General features: G+C 34.4%; 1 protein-coding gene across 15 annotated transcripts in view; it reads left to right on the forward strand.

Moving 5' to 3' along the window:
- The window catches only part of BAZ2B (bromodomain adjacent to zinc finger domain 2B), a 168,207-nt gene that overhangs the window by 129,190 nt on the left and 23,775 nt on the right, over window positions 1-15,242 (forward strand). For 13 of the 15 annotated variants that reach the window (XM_085304298.1, XM_085304293.1, XM_085304303.1 and 10 more), the window contains 8 exons: window positions 2,574-2,639; window positions 3,716-3,781; window positions 4,007-4,051; window positions 4,299-4,325; window positions 5,533-5,598; window positions 12,646-12,786; window positions 13,588-13,842; window positions 14,598-14,812. In XM_085304298.1, the coding sequence (XP_085160424.1) occupies window positions 2,574-2,639; window positions 3,716-3,781; window positions 4,007-4,051; window positions 4,299-4,325; window positions 5,533-5,598; window positions 12,646-12,786; window positions 13,588-13,842; window positions 14,598-14,812 (881 nt within the window). The remainder of the gene's footprint in view (window positions 1-2,573; window positions 2,640-3,715; window positions 3,782-4,006; window positions 4,052-4,298; window positions 4,326-5,532; window positions 5,599-12,645; window positions 12,787-13,587; window positions 13,843-14,597; window positions 14,813-15,242) is intronic. The other 2 variants (XM_085304297.1, XM_085304304.1) reach the window with 1 other exon arrangement.

Genomic DNA, 15,242 nt, shown 5'->3' on the forward strand with positions numbered 1-15,242 from the left:
GATTCCAAAGCTGACTTCCACTGCATTAACTACACCAACATTCCATTCTCTCTCGTATAAAATACCTCATGTTTTTTATAGAGGCTGCAGTTGAAGTCCGAGCCAGGGAAAATGTTGGTGGGACATTCAGTGGTGTAGTGTCTTTGCTTTAGTCTAGGACTGGTGTCTATTTCTATAGCAGTTCAGTTGTGTAATTTCTGAAGATGATTTTAGTTATATATCTTGGAGCTTCAGTTCTGACTCATCATCCTTTTCTATTAGACTCTGTATAAACAGTAGCTATAAAATAATGTCACTCTGCACTGCTGAGTAATTCTGTTTCGCAGCTGACTGACTTATTTTTAGAAAGGTACTTCTGTTGGAAGATTGCTCAACCTTGTTCCTAATTTGCCTAATTTAGATCTCTATAGAATATTTACATCTAACATTCAGATTGCATAGGAAAGTAAGCAAACCAAAATACGTCTGCATTTTTGCCTTAGGGAGCAATTAATGAGGATAAAATAATGTGTGATCTCATCATCTTGCCATTTAGAAATATAACTAGAAAAACAGATCTCATTATTTTGCCTGTAAGTGGCATCCTGATATATTAAGAAAGCCAGTGAAAATACAAAGACCTTTTACATCTTTGAAACATAATTATTAAAACCCATCATACATATTTAATAAAGTACTTAACCAAAATTTTTTTTTATTGCGCTCTGCCTTAAGTATCCCAGTAATAGAAACTGGAAGTAGAAATGTAACTAATATTGTATTTATTTGTATTTGTATGGAGAAAGTGCTCAACATAATAGTGGGCTAGAAATTGTCACCCTATCGCCTAAGAGTGATACTTTTGTAGATTATCATAACTTCAGAGTTACGCACTTTCGAAGGTAGCCTGTACTTGTAAAAGAGAGACAAATTATGCAAACACCATACCCACCCCTCTACCCTTTTTTTGGTAAGTATTGGGCTTTTATCCACTCATATCTCACTGAGTTTATAAACCAATCCTTACTTTTTTAAGTGTGCAGACAACAGGAATTGCTTAATTAGTCAATATATCAAATCAAGACCCCATTTATTGTCACTATGTTCCATGATGGTGAAACAGGGATAAAACTTCCATGATTCCAATATGTAGGTGCTTCTTTTCTTCTCTAAGCTAGTTCTGAACTCTATTGAAAATTTTGTTCTGTTTTAACTCCAGCCTTCATGTGATAGAGATGCTAGAACATGCATCCARCTTTTGTTTAGGTCTGTTGCTAAGTAGAATTGAGGTTTACATTAGCTGAAGGTCCATACTCTGCATCTTGCTTGTTGAAAGTAAAAAAACCCTAAACGTTCTGTATGAACAAGGACTGTGTGAATGAATTTGCTCGATGAGTTTGTGTTACTTTGGATTTCCTAACAGTTTCAAGAATTTGTAAGTTTTGCATTAAGTTTGTAATGCCTCCTGAGGTCTCATTGTATTGAAGCTCCATTCTTTAGGAAATTTTTCATCTTTCTTTTCTGTGACTACTATTTTTTTCTGTTAAATACTTCAGATTATCTTTTCTTAGGGAGTTATTTTTAGTTTTATAGGAGTAGTGCATGTTTCTACCGTCTCAGGCTAGCTCATTAGAAAGCAATGTTTTCTGTACAGAGGAGTTTTACCCTCACTTTTGGGAAAATGTCTGCTGTTACAGAGAGGAGTACTGAGCTCTTTTTCTGGCTTGTGATTTAGGCCTCCCAGTATGCAGAGTCTTGCTGTGCCCTGGATTTTGCTGGGTTTGCTGTTAAAATAGCAGCAGGTCCATCTGGCTGTATAGAAACACTTCTCTTCATAAAGGTGCTTTTCTACTCATTGTGCCTCAAACAGTTGTTGTGAGGAAGTAGTTTTACACAGACTACTAAGAAGTTCTTAATACAAACTTGGGACATCACTATTTAACCATCTTGGTATTCTAAAAGCCTGGGAAACCAAAGTATACACAGTTAAGTGCAAATATGTCATTCATGGTGCATGTGGGTGCTTTGCTGGCAGACAGACCAAGTGCTTTGAGTTTCTCAGTGCTCAGTTCTCTTTGTTGGATCCAGGACCATAATCAGCTGAAAGGCTGCTAGAATCAAGGCAGAAAATGGTGTTTTACACACCCTCACATCTCCATTCCAAAGAGATGCCATTGAAACCACTGCATTTTTTTTTTTATGTTACAGCTCTTATTTCCATCCATTCCTAAATAGCCTTGCCACTGCCAGCTAGAATTTGGGCACTGTTGCCTTACTTGTATTGTCATTATACTGGTTCCCTAAAAGGTATTAAAAATAGTAATATGACTGCTTAAAACATGAGCATCTATGCAAAACTCTGAGCATCAGTACTGTCAGGAATATAGCAGGCATCATCTAATGCTAGTAAAAATTTTAAACATGCTTTATTATATAGAAACAATTGACTACAATGTGTGTGAGACTCAGCAACAGGAAATGTGTGTATACACTTGCTATTTTTTCTGTTAATGTAAAAATAAATTTACTTTCTTTATATTATTTTTAAAAATTTTCTTATATTATTTTTAAAAATAACTTTCTTCCCTTTGTAGGAAAAAATTAAGCGAATTCAGCAAATCAGAATGGAGAAAGAACTTCGAGCTCAGCAAATTCTAGAGGTAGAAATAATGGCTGGAATATAATTTATTTTGTTTTGGCATTTTAAAGAATGTTATTTTTTATTAATCATACATACAATTAGAAATGTAATTAAATAAAACAAGTCTAACAACATGGATTAAAAATGTCTGTTCAAAAATTTGTCTTTACATCTCTTTGTTCTTTCAAAATCAAATTTTGAATGCCTCACTGTATGTCAAATCCAAGAACGTTAATCCATTTATTAACTGGGACTCAAATCTTGTGAATGTTTGCATGTGTTCCTGACTTTATATGCAAATAGTTTTATTTGCTGCAAAAAGTACAGTAAAGTTCTTAACTTGAACAATTACAGACTTGCAAGATTATGATATGTAAACAGTATCTACGTTATATGAATTAAAATAGATTTAATTAACAAAATACTTAACATCATTTTGAACAGCATCATATTGGTTTTATTAAAAACAGAACAAAACAAAAATCTTTCCAGATTATAAATGTTTGCTTCATATTGTAAATCCATGCCATGTATAACTAAGTTGAAGGGATTTAAATTCAAGATTTCTGTTTCAGATTTCCCTTTCTGATCTATCTGACAACAGATTTCTTCTTGATCCTAGTTGTCTGTAATGGGTAATGATTGTGATAGAGATTCATGTTTAGGAATACTTTTACATAATGTACTCTTAGATAGTTTTGTTTTGGCTCTAATTGAACTTACCAAATCACAACAAATGTGCGTTTTCAAATAAGAAATCTTAAAATTGTTGATTGCTAATTTTCAGGTCTCCTATCATGTAAAAATAAACATTTTAATCTCTTTGCCATTTATTTTATAGTTATTATTTTATAGTTTCTGTGAATATTAATTTAGTTACAGTACCAAAGTGAAGCTATTTTGTGGGGGACTTTAAAAATTCTGACTTGATCTGAGAAAGTAAATGAATGATTAATGGGGAAGAAATGAGTTACATTATACACTTAACATGTGATGCTGTTTTGCACTTTGCGAGGCCTGTAGCTTTATTTCTAGTGGTATTTCCACGTTGTGGTAGTACTGTTGCTTGATCTTAAGCCTGTTTTGCATGCACAGGCGAAAAAGAAAAAGAAGGAAGAAGCAGCAAATGCCAAATTACTGGAGGCTGAAAAAAGAATCAAGGTTAGTTTAGATGAGCTTTTTTTCCTACAATAAGAACTAAGTTATGATGCATAATATGTATTGATCTATTATTCCTTTATGGTTGGTTTATGGGAATAAAGAATAATAAAAAAAAAAACTTTTTAAAAAAAACAGATGTGTACTGAATGGGGGTTGAAGGCATGTACATCTTGGCAAGTAAATATTGTTAGATATTTTAAAAACACTTTTGTTCTTCTGTTTAAGGAAAAAGAGATGCGAAGGCAACAAGCTATTCTGCTGAAACATCAGGTTGGTACGCATTCAGCTGCCAAAACAGCGGATTGCTAATTATAAACTAATCCTTAAGCTATTTGGGGGAAAACAAATCTTCAAAATATGTCCTTTTAAAATTTCTGGGTTTGATTTATGCACAATTTTTCTTTCGTCTTATGATTTGTTGCTTTGCTTTGGTATTGGGATCTCTTGGGGAGTTATAAAATGGTTTTATGACTTTGTGATTTCTGTTTCATAATGTTGTACCAACTCTTTCTACCAGGAGTTGGAGAGGCATAGACTAGATATGGTATGGGTATGTTTATTTTTGTACATCTAACACCGCATTGTGATTTGGTTGTGATATGGTTGTCATAGCAATGCATAAAATGTAGCACTGGCTGCTGTCATATTACATACTGCTGCATGGCTTTACAGCACAGTGCATTGCATACATCTGCTTGTATCGTCTATTAAGAAAAAAAGTAAGATGTGGCTCAAATGTTCTTATAAATTGAAATGGCAATGTATAAATGAGGTTTTTAACTGGAAATCTACATTACTGATGTCCCAACATAAATTGGACAACTGTATGAAATCAAGGTTTAAATAATGCAAAATTATTTGGTAGTCACTTGAATATTTTTTGCAAATTTTGTCCCATTCACTGGGAATCAATCCAAAATTTTAAACTATAATTTGAATTGACCTACTATAAAAATTAGGATTGTGTTTCAAGTTTGTAGAGTACTGAGCAGACTAGCTTTCAATCAGTGGTTAGTATGTAAATTAGACAATGAACATTAAAATGTAATCCTAGCCTTACCGAAGTAGATGATAAAGTTCCTGTAGCCTTTACTGGGGCCAAGATTTACTCTACAGCTTCTTGGGTAGAAAAAACATATTTAATTCTTTAGACTATATCTTCTTACTGTTTTTGAAATCGTCAATGTAATTTATTGAGGGACAAGCATCAGTAAATGCAAGTGTCCTTGTGTATGTATATGCACCCCTGCCAGCTTGATTAAAACTGACAAAGAGCTGAGAAAATCATCATATTAATTTACTGTTTACTTACAAAAATGAAGCCAGAATGATTTTAAGATGTCAATATTCAGAAAATTTTAAAATGACCACTTTAAAATTTCTGCTTAATTGGCTATTTATTAAGTAAATTGCAAGTTCCCTAATAGCAGATGTAAGGTAACTGACCTGTTCCAGCCAACCATTATGCTTTGTGTTCTGCCAGCTTACGAAGGAGCATCACAACTGACCATAAGTAAATCTGTATGCTTCTGTTCTACACTGTCTCCATGTTCATTGCTTTACCTTTTTGCTTTTGATTGTTCTTGTATTTGCTTTCTAAACCTGAACTAAAACATGCACAGACTTGGCCATTCTTGTCCTATATTTAGTATTTATTGTGACCTGTCTATTAATGCTAAACTTATATTCAGCATTTTTTACTGATACGAAAATGCGTATGAGTTTTGTTCTAATCTTATGTGATTCAATAGGAACGAGAGAGGAGAAGACAACATATGATGCTTATGAAAGCCATGGAAGCACGTAAAAAAGCAGAAGTGAGTATTAACCTCTGAAAGTATGAAATTTTAGTATTTTTATTTGATAGTGATCTGTAGAAGAGCTATGTCTTTGATTTACCTGTATTTATGAAGAAGTGATGTGTCAAGAAACCAATAACTGCCTAGTTGCTTTAGAATCTTTAGTATTTCCCTACAAGGAAATTTTTTTCTCCTCCTCTTCCTGTTCATTGGTATGACAGTAAGGACCTAATCATACTGACTTGTGTAGGTTGTGAAAATCAGACTTGATGAATAGGTTTTTCTCTGTAGTTATCCTGACATAAAAACACATCTTCAGTCTGCGCATTTTTGTCTTGGCCTGTTGGACAATTCTAATTCTTTTAGAATGTGATTTATATATTAAAAAAATTAATACATCGCTAAACTACATTTTTGCAGAAGATGGATAAAAATATTTAAAATGCATAAGCTGGTCATTGTTACTATGGAAAAAAATATTTTAAATGAATTATAGTTTTGTTTTTCTACAAACTTATTTTTCCAGGTTAGATGACACCTCAAAAATTGTATACTATTATGACATAAGATCTGAGGAGTCTAAAAATTTGGGGAAAATAAATGTTATATAGTATGATTTTATAAAATCTATGATGCCTTCTGGGTGTAGGAGGGGATGTTTGATTTTTCGTTGGTAGAAAGCAGAAACAGAATAGATTTTTTTTTTTCTGTGGAGGTTTTCTAAATGAGTCTAAATTTGGACCACTGCAAGACCAGGCAGATGGTTTTTAATCCCTAATAAATTTATTTTTTCTCCCTCAGATAATAGAAGGTATTACTGAGCTACAAAACCCACGTATTTAATTTCTTCTTTTGTTTTAATATACATATATATACACACACATATATAAACTAGCCAGAAATTCTGAGTCAAGGGATAGAGAGGGTTAAAGTCCAAAATGCATCTGTTTTGTTTGATGTATAATCATTTTAGCTGTCTTGGTCTAGGATCTAATTATTTAATCTGTTTTCTTTTTTCTATAGCAACATTAAACTCATAGAAAAAATTATTTCTCTTTTACTTTTCAAACTTTCTCGCTGTTTTTTGTATTCTTCATCTAAATCATCAGGGTTTTTTAATATGTTTTCTTTCTGAAAATACAATAATTTCATAAATGACTACTCTCTAGTTTTGGTGAGTATTCCTCAGTATTTCTAGTGGCTATATATACATTTTATCAATTTAATATATCACAGAAGGACCTCATAACCTATGCTTATTATGGGAATAAATGCTAAAGATTAAATAAAACTGAGCTGTTAAATCGGGTGTCTGTCAGACAACTGAGTTACACTCTTCCTTCTAATGTACTTCAGAATGGAAATGATTCTTATAATTCAATGGATTATCATACTTATAATTGAAGAAACTCTGGTTGCTGTACTTAAGAGATGATAGAAACAGGATAAAACTGTTAGGTCACTGTAGTTTTAGAAAATCTTGAGTCTCAATGTGACCAACTTCATCTGCTTCATTTGAGAAGTCGCAATTTCTTTTGGCCAGCAACTTCTTGGAATACAAGCACATACCCCACCTCAGCCTACTCGCCCCCAAAATATCTGGAAACCTTTGACTGATGCATTGTATCTTACTAAGTGGTTGTTATTTTAAAATAATACATCAGATTTCACATCAAGGTAGCCAATTTCCTTCTCCATCTTTTCATAGGAATTATTTTGCATTATAGAGTAATGTCATAACAGTTTCATTTCAGAAGTTGCCCTGTAGAACCACTGTTTTTTATGGGGAAAAGAACTAAAATCATGCTGTACTAACACTTGCAAAACAAGTTGTCTGATCATCCAAAGATCTATTCAGTTCCTGTGGTCGCACAGATGGGAGAGTTGCTTAAGCTGCATCTGTGCAGATGTGAATTTCACTCAACTTTTGTTGTGCCAGTAGTTTCAGAAATCCCTATAGGTTTGTTTGAAGGCAGAAAGAGTGTACAAGGGACTCCCTGTAAATACAGTCTGTAAGACTACAGTTTAGGTCAAATTTCTGCAATACCCCATTGTGTATCTGCTACCTTATATCTATTTGAGTAAACCTGTTCTCTCTGAATCAAGTGATCCCCTGTGACTTAGTATGCAGTATGGCTCTACAGATGTCTTGCAGTGGGTGAGTGCCCTGCAGTATGACACTCCCTCTTCTAGGGTTTGGCAGAGCATCCTGTCTGTATGTCTAGGGGGAGATTCCTCCAGGAGCCCCAGATCTGCATAGTAGCTGTCTTGAGAGGCCTGTTTCTGGAGTCAGGATATGCTAGTGCTTATGTAAATGGGAGTGGAAGCATATGTCCAATTTATCATCTCATAAGATGTAATTGGAAGGAAATGAATCCATTTTGCTACCAGTTCTCCTTTCACTGAAGAAGGGACTCAGCAGAGACTGCAGGATGGATGCAGCACGGGAGAGTGTCAGGCTAGAAGACTATCTCCTAAGTAGCTGCTCATTTGAAGGAGAGAAACCCTAATCCACTTGAAGGTACTCAAAACTGCAAAAGAAACTGGAAAGAAGTTTGTATCGCCTTGCCAAGACAAGTATTTCTGAGGAACATTCTTGACCTTTCAGTGGCAATGTTGTCCTTCTAAAATATGTTGAATAGAGCTCTCTGTGGTTGAACTCACACCTCTCCAAAATAATCTCTGCCTTTTCAGTCTCACTGTAATTTTAATGATGCAGAGACCTTGTGTTGGCTTTTTATGTATGCATGAATTTTTTCCACCTGAGGTGTCAGAAACCACTATGGACTAGTCAGGAAAGGTGATAAGAATATATAAAGGATTTCCCAGGATGGCCATAGGCATACTATTCCAAATTCCTGGAATAGTTCCCTTTCATAAGAGGCCAAGCTGGTGAATAATATTGATCAGCTGAACAGCAGATCCAGTATATACGGAAGTTAAAAGGGGTTGCAGTAACTTTTCCAGTTTTAGTTCTCAACCCTAAGTTTTGATCTTCAAAGACAAGCTGAACTAAATATCCTTAGGTAGTGTTTTGTATCCAAGGTACATCAGACCTTCTTGTCAGGTACACAGTTTAACTGTGTAGAATAACTAGAATAGTCATAATACAGCTGATGTATTTCTTTTAACTGTAAATCCTCAAAATAATTTCTCATACATTTTATTCCCTTGTTACATTTCAAATACTTAGTCATATTTCAAACAAAAAGAAAAAAAATCATCTAAAAATTGTTATAGACTATGCTTTAAACTGTTATTATGGTTTTCTGGAACTACAGTTGATATTGAAGATTAATCATGGGAAAAAAATCTGTTCTTAAAATTTGTGTGTATTTTTAGGATTACTTCCATATTCAAAATAATGTGGAGTGTAAAATTAATTAGGCATATCTACAGAAAGGTATAACAACAAAATAATACATCAGGTTTCTATACTCCATGCTTTCTTGAAATCCCAGCCTTTAGTTCCAAAACATGTCAGAAGGAGCTTTGATTAGGAAAACACCTGTAGGAAGATCCTCCAACTCAAGTACTGAGAAAACAGCTCTTGCTGTCTTCACGAAAGCTCAGGTCAGCTCACTGCTGTAGAACAACGCACAGAGTGATTGAAAACTGAGTGTATATGCTTCCTTGCACACACTGAAACAGCAGTGATTTTTGTATTCATGAATGAATTTTTGTGTAACAATGAGAATATATCTTTTAAAAATTCTAAACTATTTTGCAACAAATCAAGAACTCCTGTAACAGACTAAATCATATACAGGTATAGCACTTGCATGTCACATAGATAACTCATTAGAAGGATGCAGAGGGCAATATGGGAAAAGTGCAGAAGTCATTAGACGTGGCCTAGAACAACAGCTGTAACAAAATTGCTTATGTTAATGACTGGGGTAGGTAGCTTGAGAAAAAGTCTGGTTTGCAGGAATGCTGTATCCTGCTTATTTAGCTTACATTGCAATAATTAAAGTGTTACTAGTTAAAACATCTCAAGGAATACTTTCACCTCATTGGTTTGAAAGGATGAAATAGCTTGTATTGCTTTATAGACTGTAAGAATAAAAAGATACAGTAAAATTACACAGGGGAGTAGCATTAGACCATCATGAACTAGTTTATATCTCAACTGGTCCTGCTGCTCTCTTCAGATTTAATCCTGATATTATCTTAAGAGGGAATATCAATGCTCAAACGTTATCAGTCATTTCTTTTATTCTGCTGTAGTTCTCTATATGAAATACTAAGATATTAGTATGGTGACATTAATGAAGTACAAGTAGTTATGTAATTGAAATAGTTATTACCATTATAGTGTGTAGTTGTTGAGAAATTGTAAGTGTTTTTCTCAGACAGTCATGAATTTAAATGAAAGTCACAGGCCAAAAGAATGGAATAAAATAATAGGTGCAAGGAAGAAGTTCAGGGTTAGTGCCTCTTAGTCTTTGTTGAGAAATTGGCTTAAATTGTTTCTGATCTTCCTAGTTGTTCTGAAAGGGTATGGTATTCTGTAAGATAAACTGGAAAGGAAAATTAATGGCATGATTTCATGATAAAGTTTTTATAAACTAAAATCTGAAATTTGTTCCTGACACAGATTGCTTTGGTAAGTGGTAACAGTTACCTCAAGAGTCTAAATACATTATTTGCTGCTACTGTGAAAGAATTTTTGGCTTTTATATTCTGCTGTGATTTTTGTGTGTGTCCTTAATCTTTTAAATTAATACTGGTGATAAAAATGATGATTTTGATGCTACCAACATTAACAGAATCAGGGACTTTTCTGTAACATGAAACTCTAATGTTCAGTTATTCTTTGTACTGGAGATACTGGAGAAACAATTAATWGAGCTGTTGCTTGCTCACTTAAAGCCAAATTCTATGGTTTACTCACATTAAAGGTTCTGTTTTCCATGTATTTAGTAGAAGTTGCCTGAGAATTCAGGGCCAAGATTTTAGTGGTGGGAAGAGTTCCAGATCATGCATTACACAAGGTTTACATGCAGTCTCTGACAGTGTGTGGATTTTATTTATTCTTGACTTTCTTGTACTCTTCAGTGTAGCCTTTAGACTTCAAACAGTAGTGTACCATGTAATCACTTGAGTTATGTAAACAGTGTAACAAGCACCATAAGCACATGAGCTTTTGTTCCCGTAATTCTCTAAGGTTCAGTGAGCAACAAAAGGTTTTTAAACATGCATTTATCACTAAGTGGCTTTATCAGCATTTTTACAGATGTAACCATAATATGGGAATACCTCTGGTTTCAAAACTGTTGAACAAGCAGTGTGAAGTTTGTAGCTTCTAAATGGTACCAAGAATGGTATATTCTGTCTCTGAGCAATATTTAATTGCTTAGTGAAAAATACTATTTGAAACTGGCAATTTTATTTAATCTGTCTACCGGTTTTAAATGTCTTGTGTATAAATTGATCCTTGAAAACTGAATACATAAATCATGATATCCCAGAAAAGTCCATTACTTTAATATTTGTGCAAGTAAAGATTTTATATGCTACTTTAATTCACTGCCATTTTTTGTGAAGAAATATACTGGTAAATGGAGCAAAGCATGAGTAAGCAACAAAGGTTTTATGAAACCATCACAAATCTGAGGGCCTGAGTTGGCAAACTGGGAGGATCCTGACACAGCAGGAAAGGAGCAGCTAGTGAAGGGCAGGTGGATAGTTCTGTATGTGACTGCCTTTCTGTCAGTACAAGATGGCTCATCAGAAGATGCTCTTTGATCCAACTTGTTCCTAAAATCCACTCAAGACTCAAGTAGCACAGAGGTCATTATCTGCTTTGTTCGTGAAATCAGTGTTCAGACAAAATAGATTAGACCAACTTCCTGTGCTAATTGAATAACGGGAAGTGAGTCCAAATAATATGAATAAGCATAACTTCATTTTTTTATTTTATTTTTTTAAGCCCTTTATCTCCATAGGTGGAAGGTGTGTACAGGATCTTCACCTTTATATTGCATCAGATTCTGTATGTGTGTACGCCCCCCCCCCCCCCCCTTTTGTACTGATAACAGAGAACTGTTGCAGATTCCGTATGTGGTTTCTTGTTAAGTATTTTGTATTCCATATTGGTTGCCCGTGGTGTGCAAAGACTCATGTAGGCAGAAAAGGCATTTTCAGTGCAGCAGTATCAGTGTCTAGACATGTGGCATCAGAATCCCTGGAGTCAGGTATGGGAAGGGCAATTAGAGCTCCAAATTCAGATTCAGCCTTACCAAGTGCCATCAGGTGAGTTATAGTTAGTAACACTCTGTATAACATAAATGTAGACAGTATTTGAAGAGAAAAGTGACAGATACTGGGCTTTTCTTGATTATCCGTGTGTTCATTTTTATAGAATAAGGTATTGATGACTGTGCAATTTTGAGGTTTTTGCATGCTTAAGTGTGTAGAGATTCAAGGGTAGAAGCTTTGTGTGGAGCAAATCTTTTAGCTTAACATTTCAAATTCTGACCTGCTTGCTTTATAAATTTTTATTTAAAATACAAATATTTAAAATAAAAAAGCTGAAAAAATGAGTTCCAAATGTTTTTGAACTATTTATATTCATGACAAGTTTATGGGAAATTTGGAAACCGTGTGTTTTACACTGAAGTCTTCTGGACTACTTCTTCCTTCAGTGGTCCCTGCTTTAGCAGATGTTATTGTTATTAGTGTGGAAATGTAGTCTTTATGATTGGCTGCCTTGCACTTACGGCAGTTCTCTGTCCTGTTTCACTCAGTCATCTTTCTGAAATATTACTCCAAAGAATCTTGTAATCTCTGTAAAACTTTATTTTGAACATGGTAAATGTATTCAGTWGTCATTTCCATGTGGAGAGGAGAAAAAAAAAAGTGAGTATTAAGTTTGTTCACAATTTAGATGATTTTGTATTGTTTGTGTAGCTTTCCACTTCCCTTTACTTTAATGCAGGTTCCTTAATTTTTGTGGTAATTATTAAGATTATGTAAATAGTGCTTTTCAAATTCTTAGATTGTTCCACTGTAAGTATAATACATAGGTTTCATTTTCTGCCTTTGTAAATTCTATTTAAGGAAAAAGAACGGTTAAAGCAAGAGAAGCGTGATGAAAAAAGATTAAATAAAGAACGGAAATTGGAACAGCGAAGACTGGAGTTAGAAATGGCGAAGGAGCTAAAGAAGCCTAATGAAGATATGTGCTTAGCAGACCAGAAGGTAATCGTAACAACATAAACTTGTTTTCTTACCTCATGTCTTTGTTTCTTGCACTTGTGACAGTAATTAAGTCTTCTTGCAGCCACTCCCAAGGCATTCAAGGTTGTGTCTAGATAAGTGTGTTTGAAGTGTGCATGTATAAATACAAGATAATGTAAACACTGAAGTTATGTTAGTTTATGTACTTAAAGACATTTTGTTTAAAAGGTCACCTGCTTCCCCAAAAGCATTTGCATGATTACTTTAGAAAAAATAGAAGTCTGAATTATTTTTACTGTAAGTCTATRCAGAGTCTGTCACTAAAGAGGCTCTAGATAGAGCTTTTCTCCTAAGTGTGACTACTCTTAAGTTGTTGTTACTCCAACAAGTAACGTTCCCAGGCTTGTGTATTCTAAGTTCCTGCGTGTGCTTCAGGATTTGCGTATCTCAGGTTCAAGCCCTCTCTTCTCCACAGAATTCCTCTCCCCATGCCTCCTAAAGATTTTTTCACACCAACTTTATAGCTTTGGCTCAGAAAAGAGCCTGAGAGCCTCTCATGGCCGATAAAGTGAGTATTTGTTAGTCTCTTAACTGCTATAGTACATGGAAAGGATAAATATTGGTTCTATGCACTTCAATTTTAAATTATAAATGTATTTGCCTGGGATATGCGGGACAACTCCATTACTGCCTTCACCTTCTAATGATGACGTGTTATAGGTCATATGAAACAGTATCAGCAGAGTTCCTTACCTAATATTAAAGATGTCAATTTTTGAAAGACACTACTGAGTCTTTCCTTCTTTCTTTCTTACTTTACAGCCTTTGCCCGAGTTGCCTCGCMTCCCAGGCCTTGTTCTCTCTGGAAGCACATTCTCAGATTGTCTCATGGTTGTGCAGTTCTTGCGTAACTTTGGTAAAGTTCTTGGCTTTGATGTGAACGCAGATGTCCCTTCTCTGAGCGTTCTTCAAGAGGGTTTGCTAAACATAGGGGACAGCATGGGAGAAGTACAGGACTTGCTTGTTAAGCTTGTCTCTGCAGCTGTTTGTGATCCAGGACTTGTTACTGGATACAAGGTAAAAATATATAAATAAAATAAAAAAGTCTTAACTAGTGAAAAATTACATTTATGAATGCATTCTTCATGGTACCTCTTTGAAGTCTCTCTGATTCGGATTTCCTTTCTCTTTCCTAACACTTGTTTTTGGGGTTGTTGTTCAGATGTTATTCAAAGACTTTTTAGGCTGCCTCAGACTACTTACATTTCTGGGCATTTCCTCTACCCTCCATCCTTTTYCTTTCACACCTTCTACATGGGACTATCACATCTGTGGGCACATCTTTCACTCTCTCTCTCTTTTGTTTTTTCTTTTGATTCTCACATCATACTCTCAGCTAATCTTGTTGTTTCTCTCTCCAAAATCTACTCTGTACTCCTTACTTTACCAAAACCCTGAATCACATTGTGATTCTGTTTCTTATTCTCTTCTGTTCTTAAGCCAACATAAGTCTTTTCTGCTCCAGACTTCTACATAGCATGCATTGTATGAAGCGATATTCATCAAGTTTCAGTTGGCCTATGACTTTTTTCATTTAACTTATTTCATTAATGTTGGTATTACCTTTGTCCTTAAAAACTTAGGTGAAGACAACCTAATTTGTTACTCTATTCAAGATTTACAACTGAATAGTTGACTTCAATCAGGATTTTTTTTAAAATGTAAAAAACGCACAAACCCTTCAGCTATTTTATATCCAGTAATATAGTCTGCAGTGAAATTAGTATTTTTTGCATGTGATTGATTTTGTGAAACACTTCTCTCTTTCTTAGGCCAAAACTATTCTTGGAGAGCACTTACTTAATGTCGGCATCAATCGAGATAATGTGTCCGAGATTCTGCAGATATTTATGGAGGCCCACTGTGGGCAAACTGAGCTTACAGAAAGCTTGAAGACAAAAGCTTTTCAGGCTCATACTCCAGCTCAGAAAGCATCAGTACTTGCTTTCCTTGTCAATGAGTTAGCATGCAGTAAAAGTGTAGTAAGGTAAGATTTTTCCCAAATGCTTTGTGTAAAAGTAAGAGCATAAAAACGATAAAAAAAAAAAAAAAAAAAAAAAAAAAAAAAAAGTATACATTGTTTTCTGTTGCAGTAAGATTCTTAATACTCTTACAGTGAAAGTTGAAGTCTACCATTTGTTATTTCTTCCTGTCTTTATATACTTCTGATATTAGGAAATAGTAGAAGTTCTCCATATTTGGTCTGTAAATTTGTTTTCAAAACTTGGAGCAAAATCCCTCCAGCTATTTTGGGTGTAAAGATGATGTTGATTAAAAAGAAATTGGCTAGATCTTCTGGGGAAATGAGGCTGAAAATACCCTGGGTGTTTTTTTTTTTTTTTTTTTTTTTTTTTTTTTTTTTTTTGGGTTTTTTTTTTTTTTTTTTTTTTTTTTTCTTTCATTATTTCTTTGCAGAT

The sequence above is a fragment of the Rhea americana genome, unplaced genomic scaffold (genome assembly GCF_003343005.1).
Source record: "Rhea americana isolate MKP2758 unplaced genomic scaffold, rheAme1 scaffold_206, whole genome shotgun sequence".
Lineage (NCBI taxonomy): Eukaryota > Metazoa > Chordata > Aves > Rheiformes > Rheidae > Rhea > Rhea americana.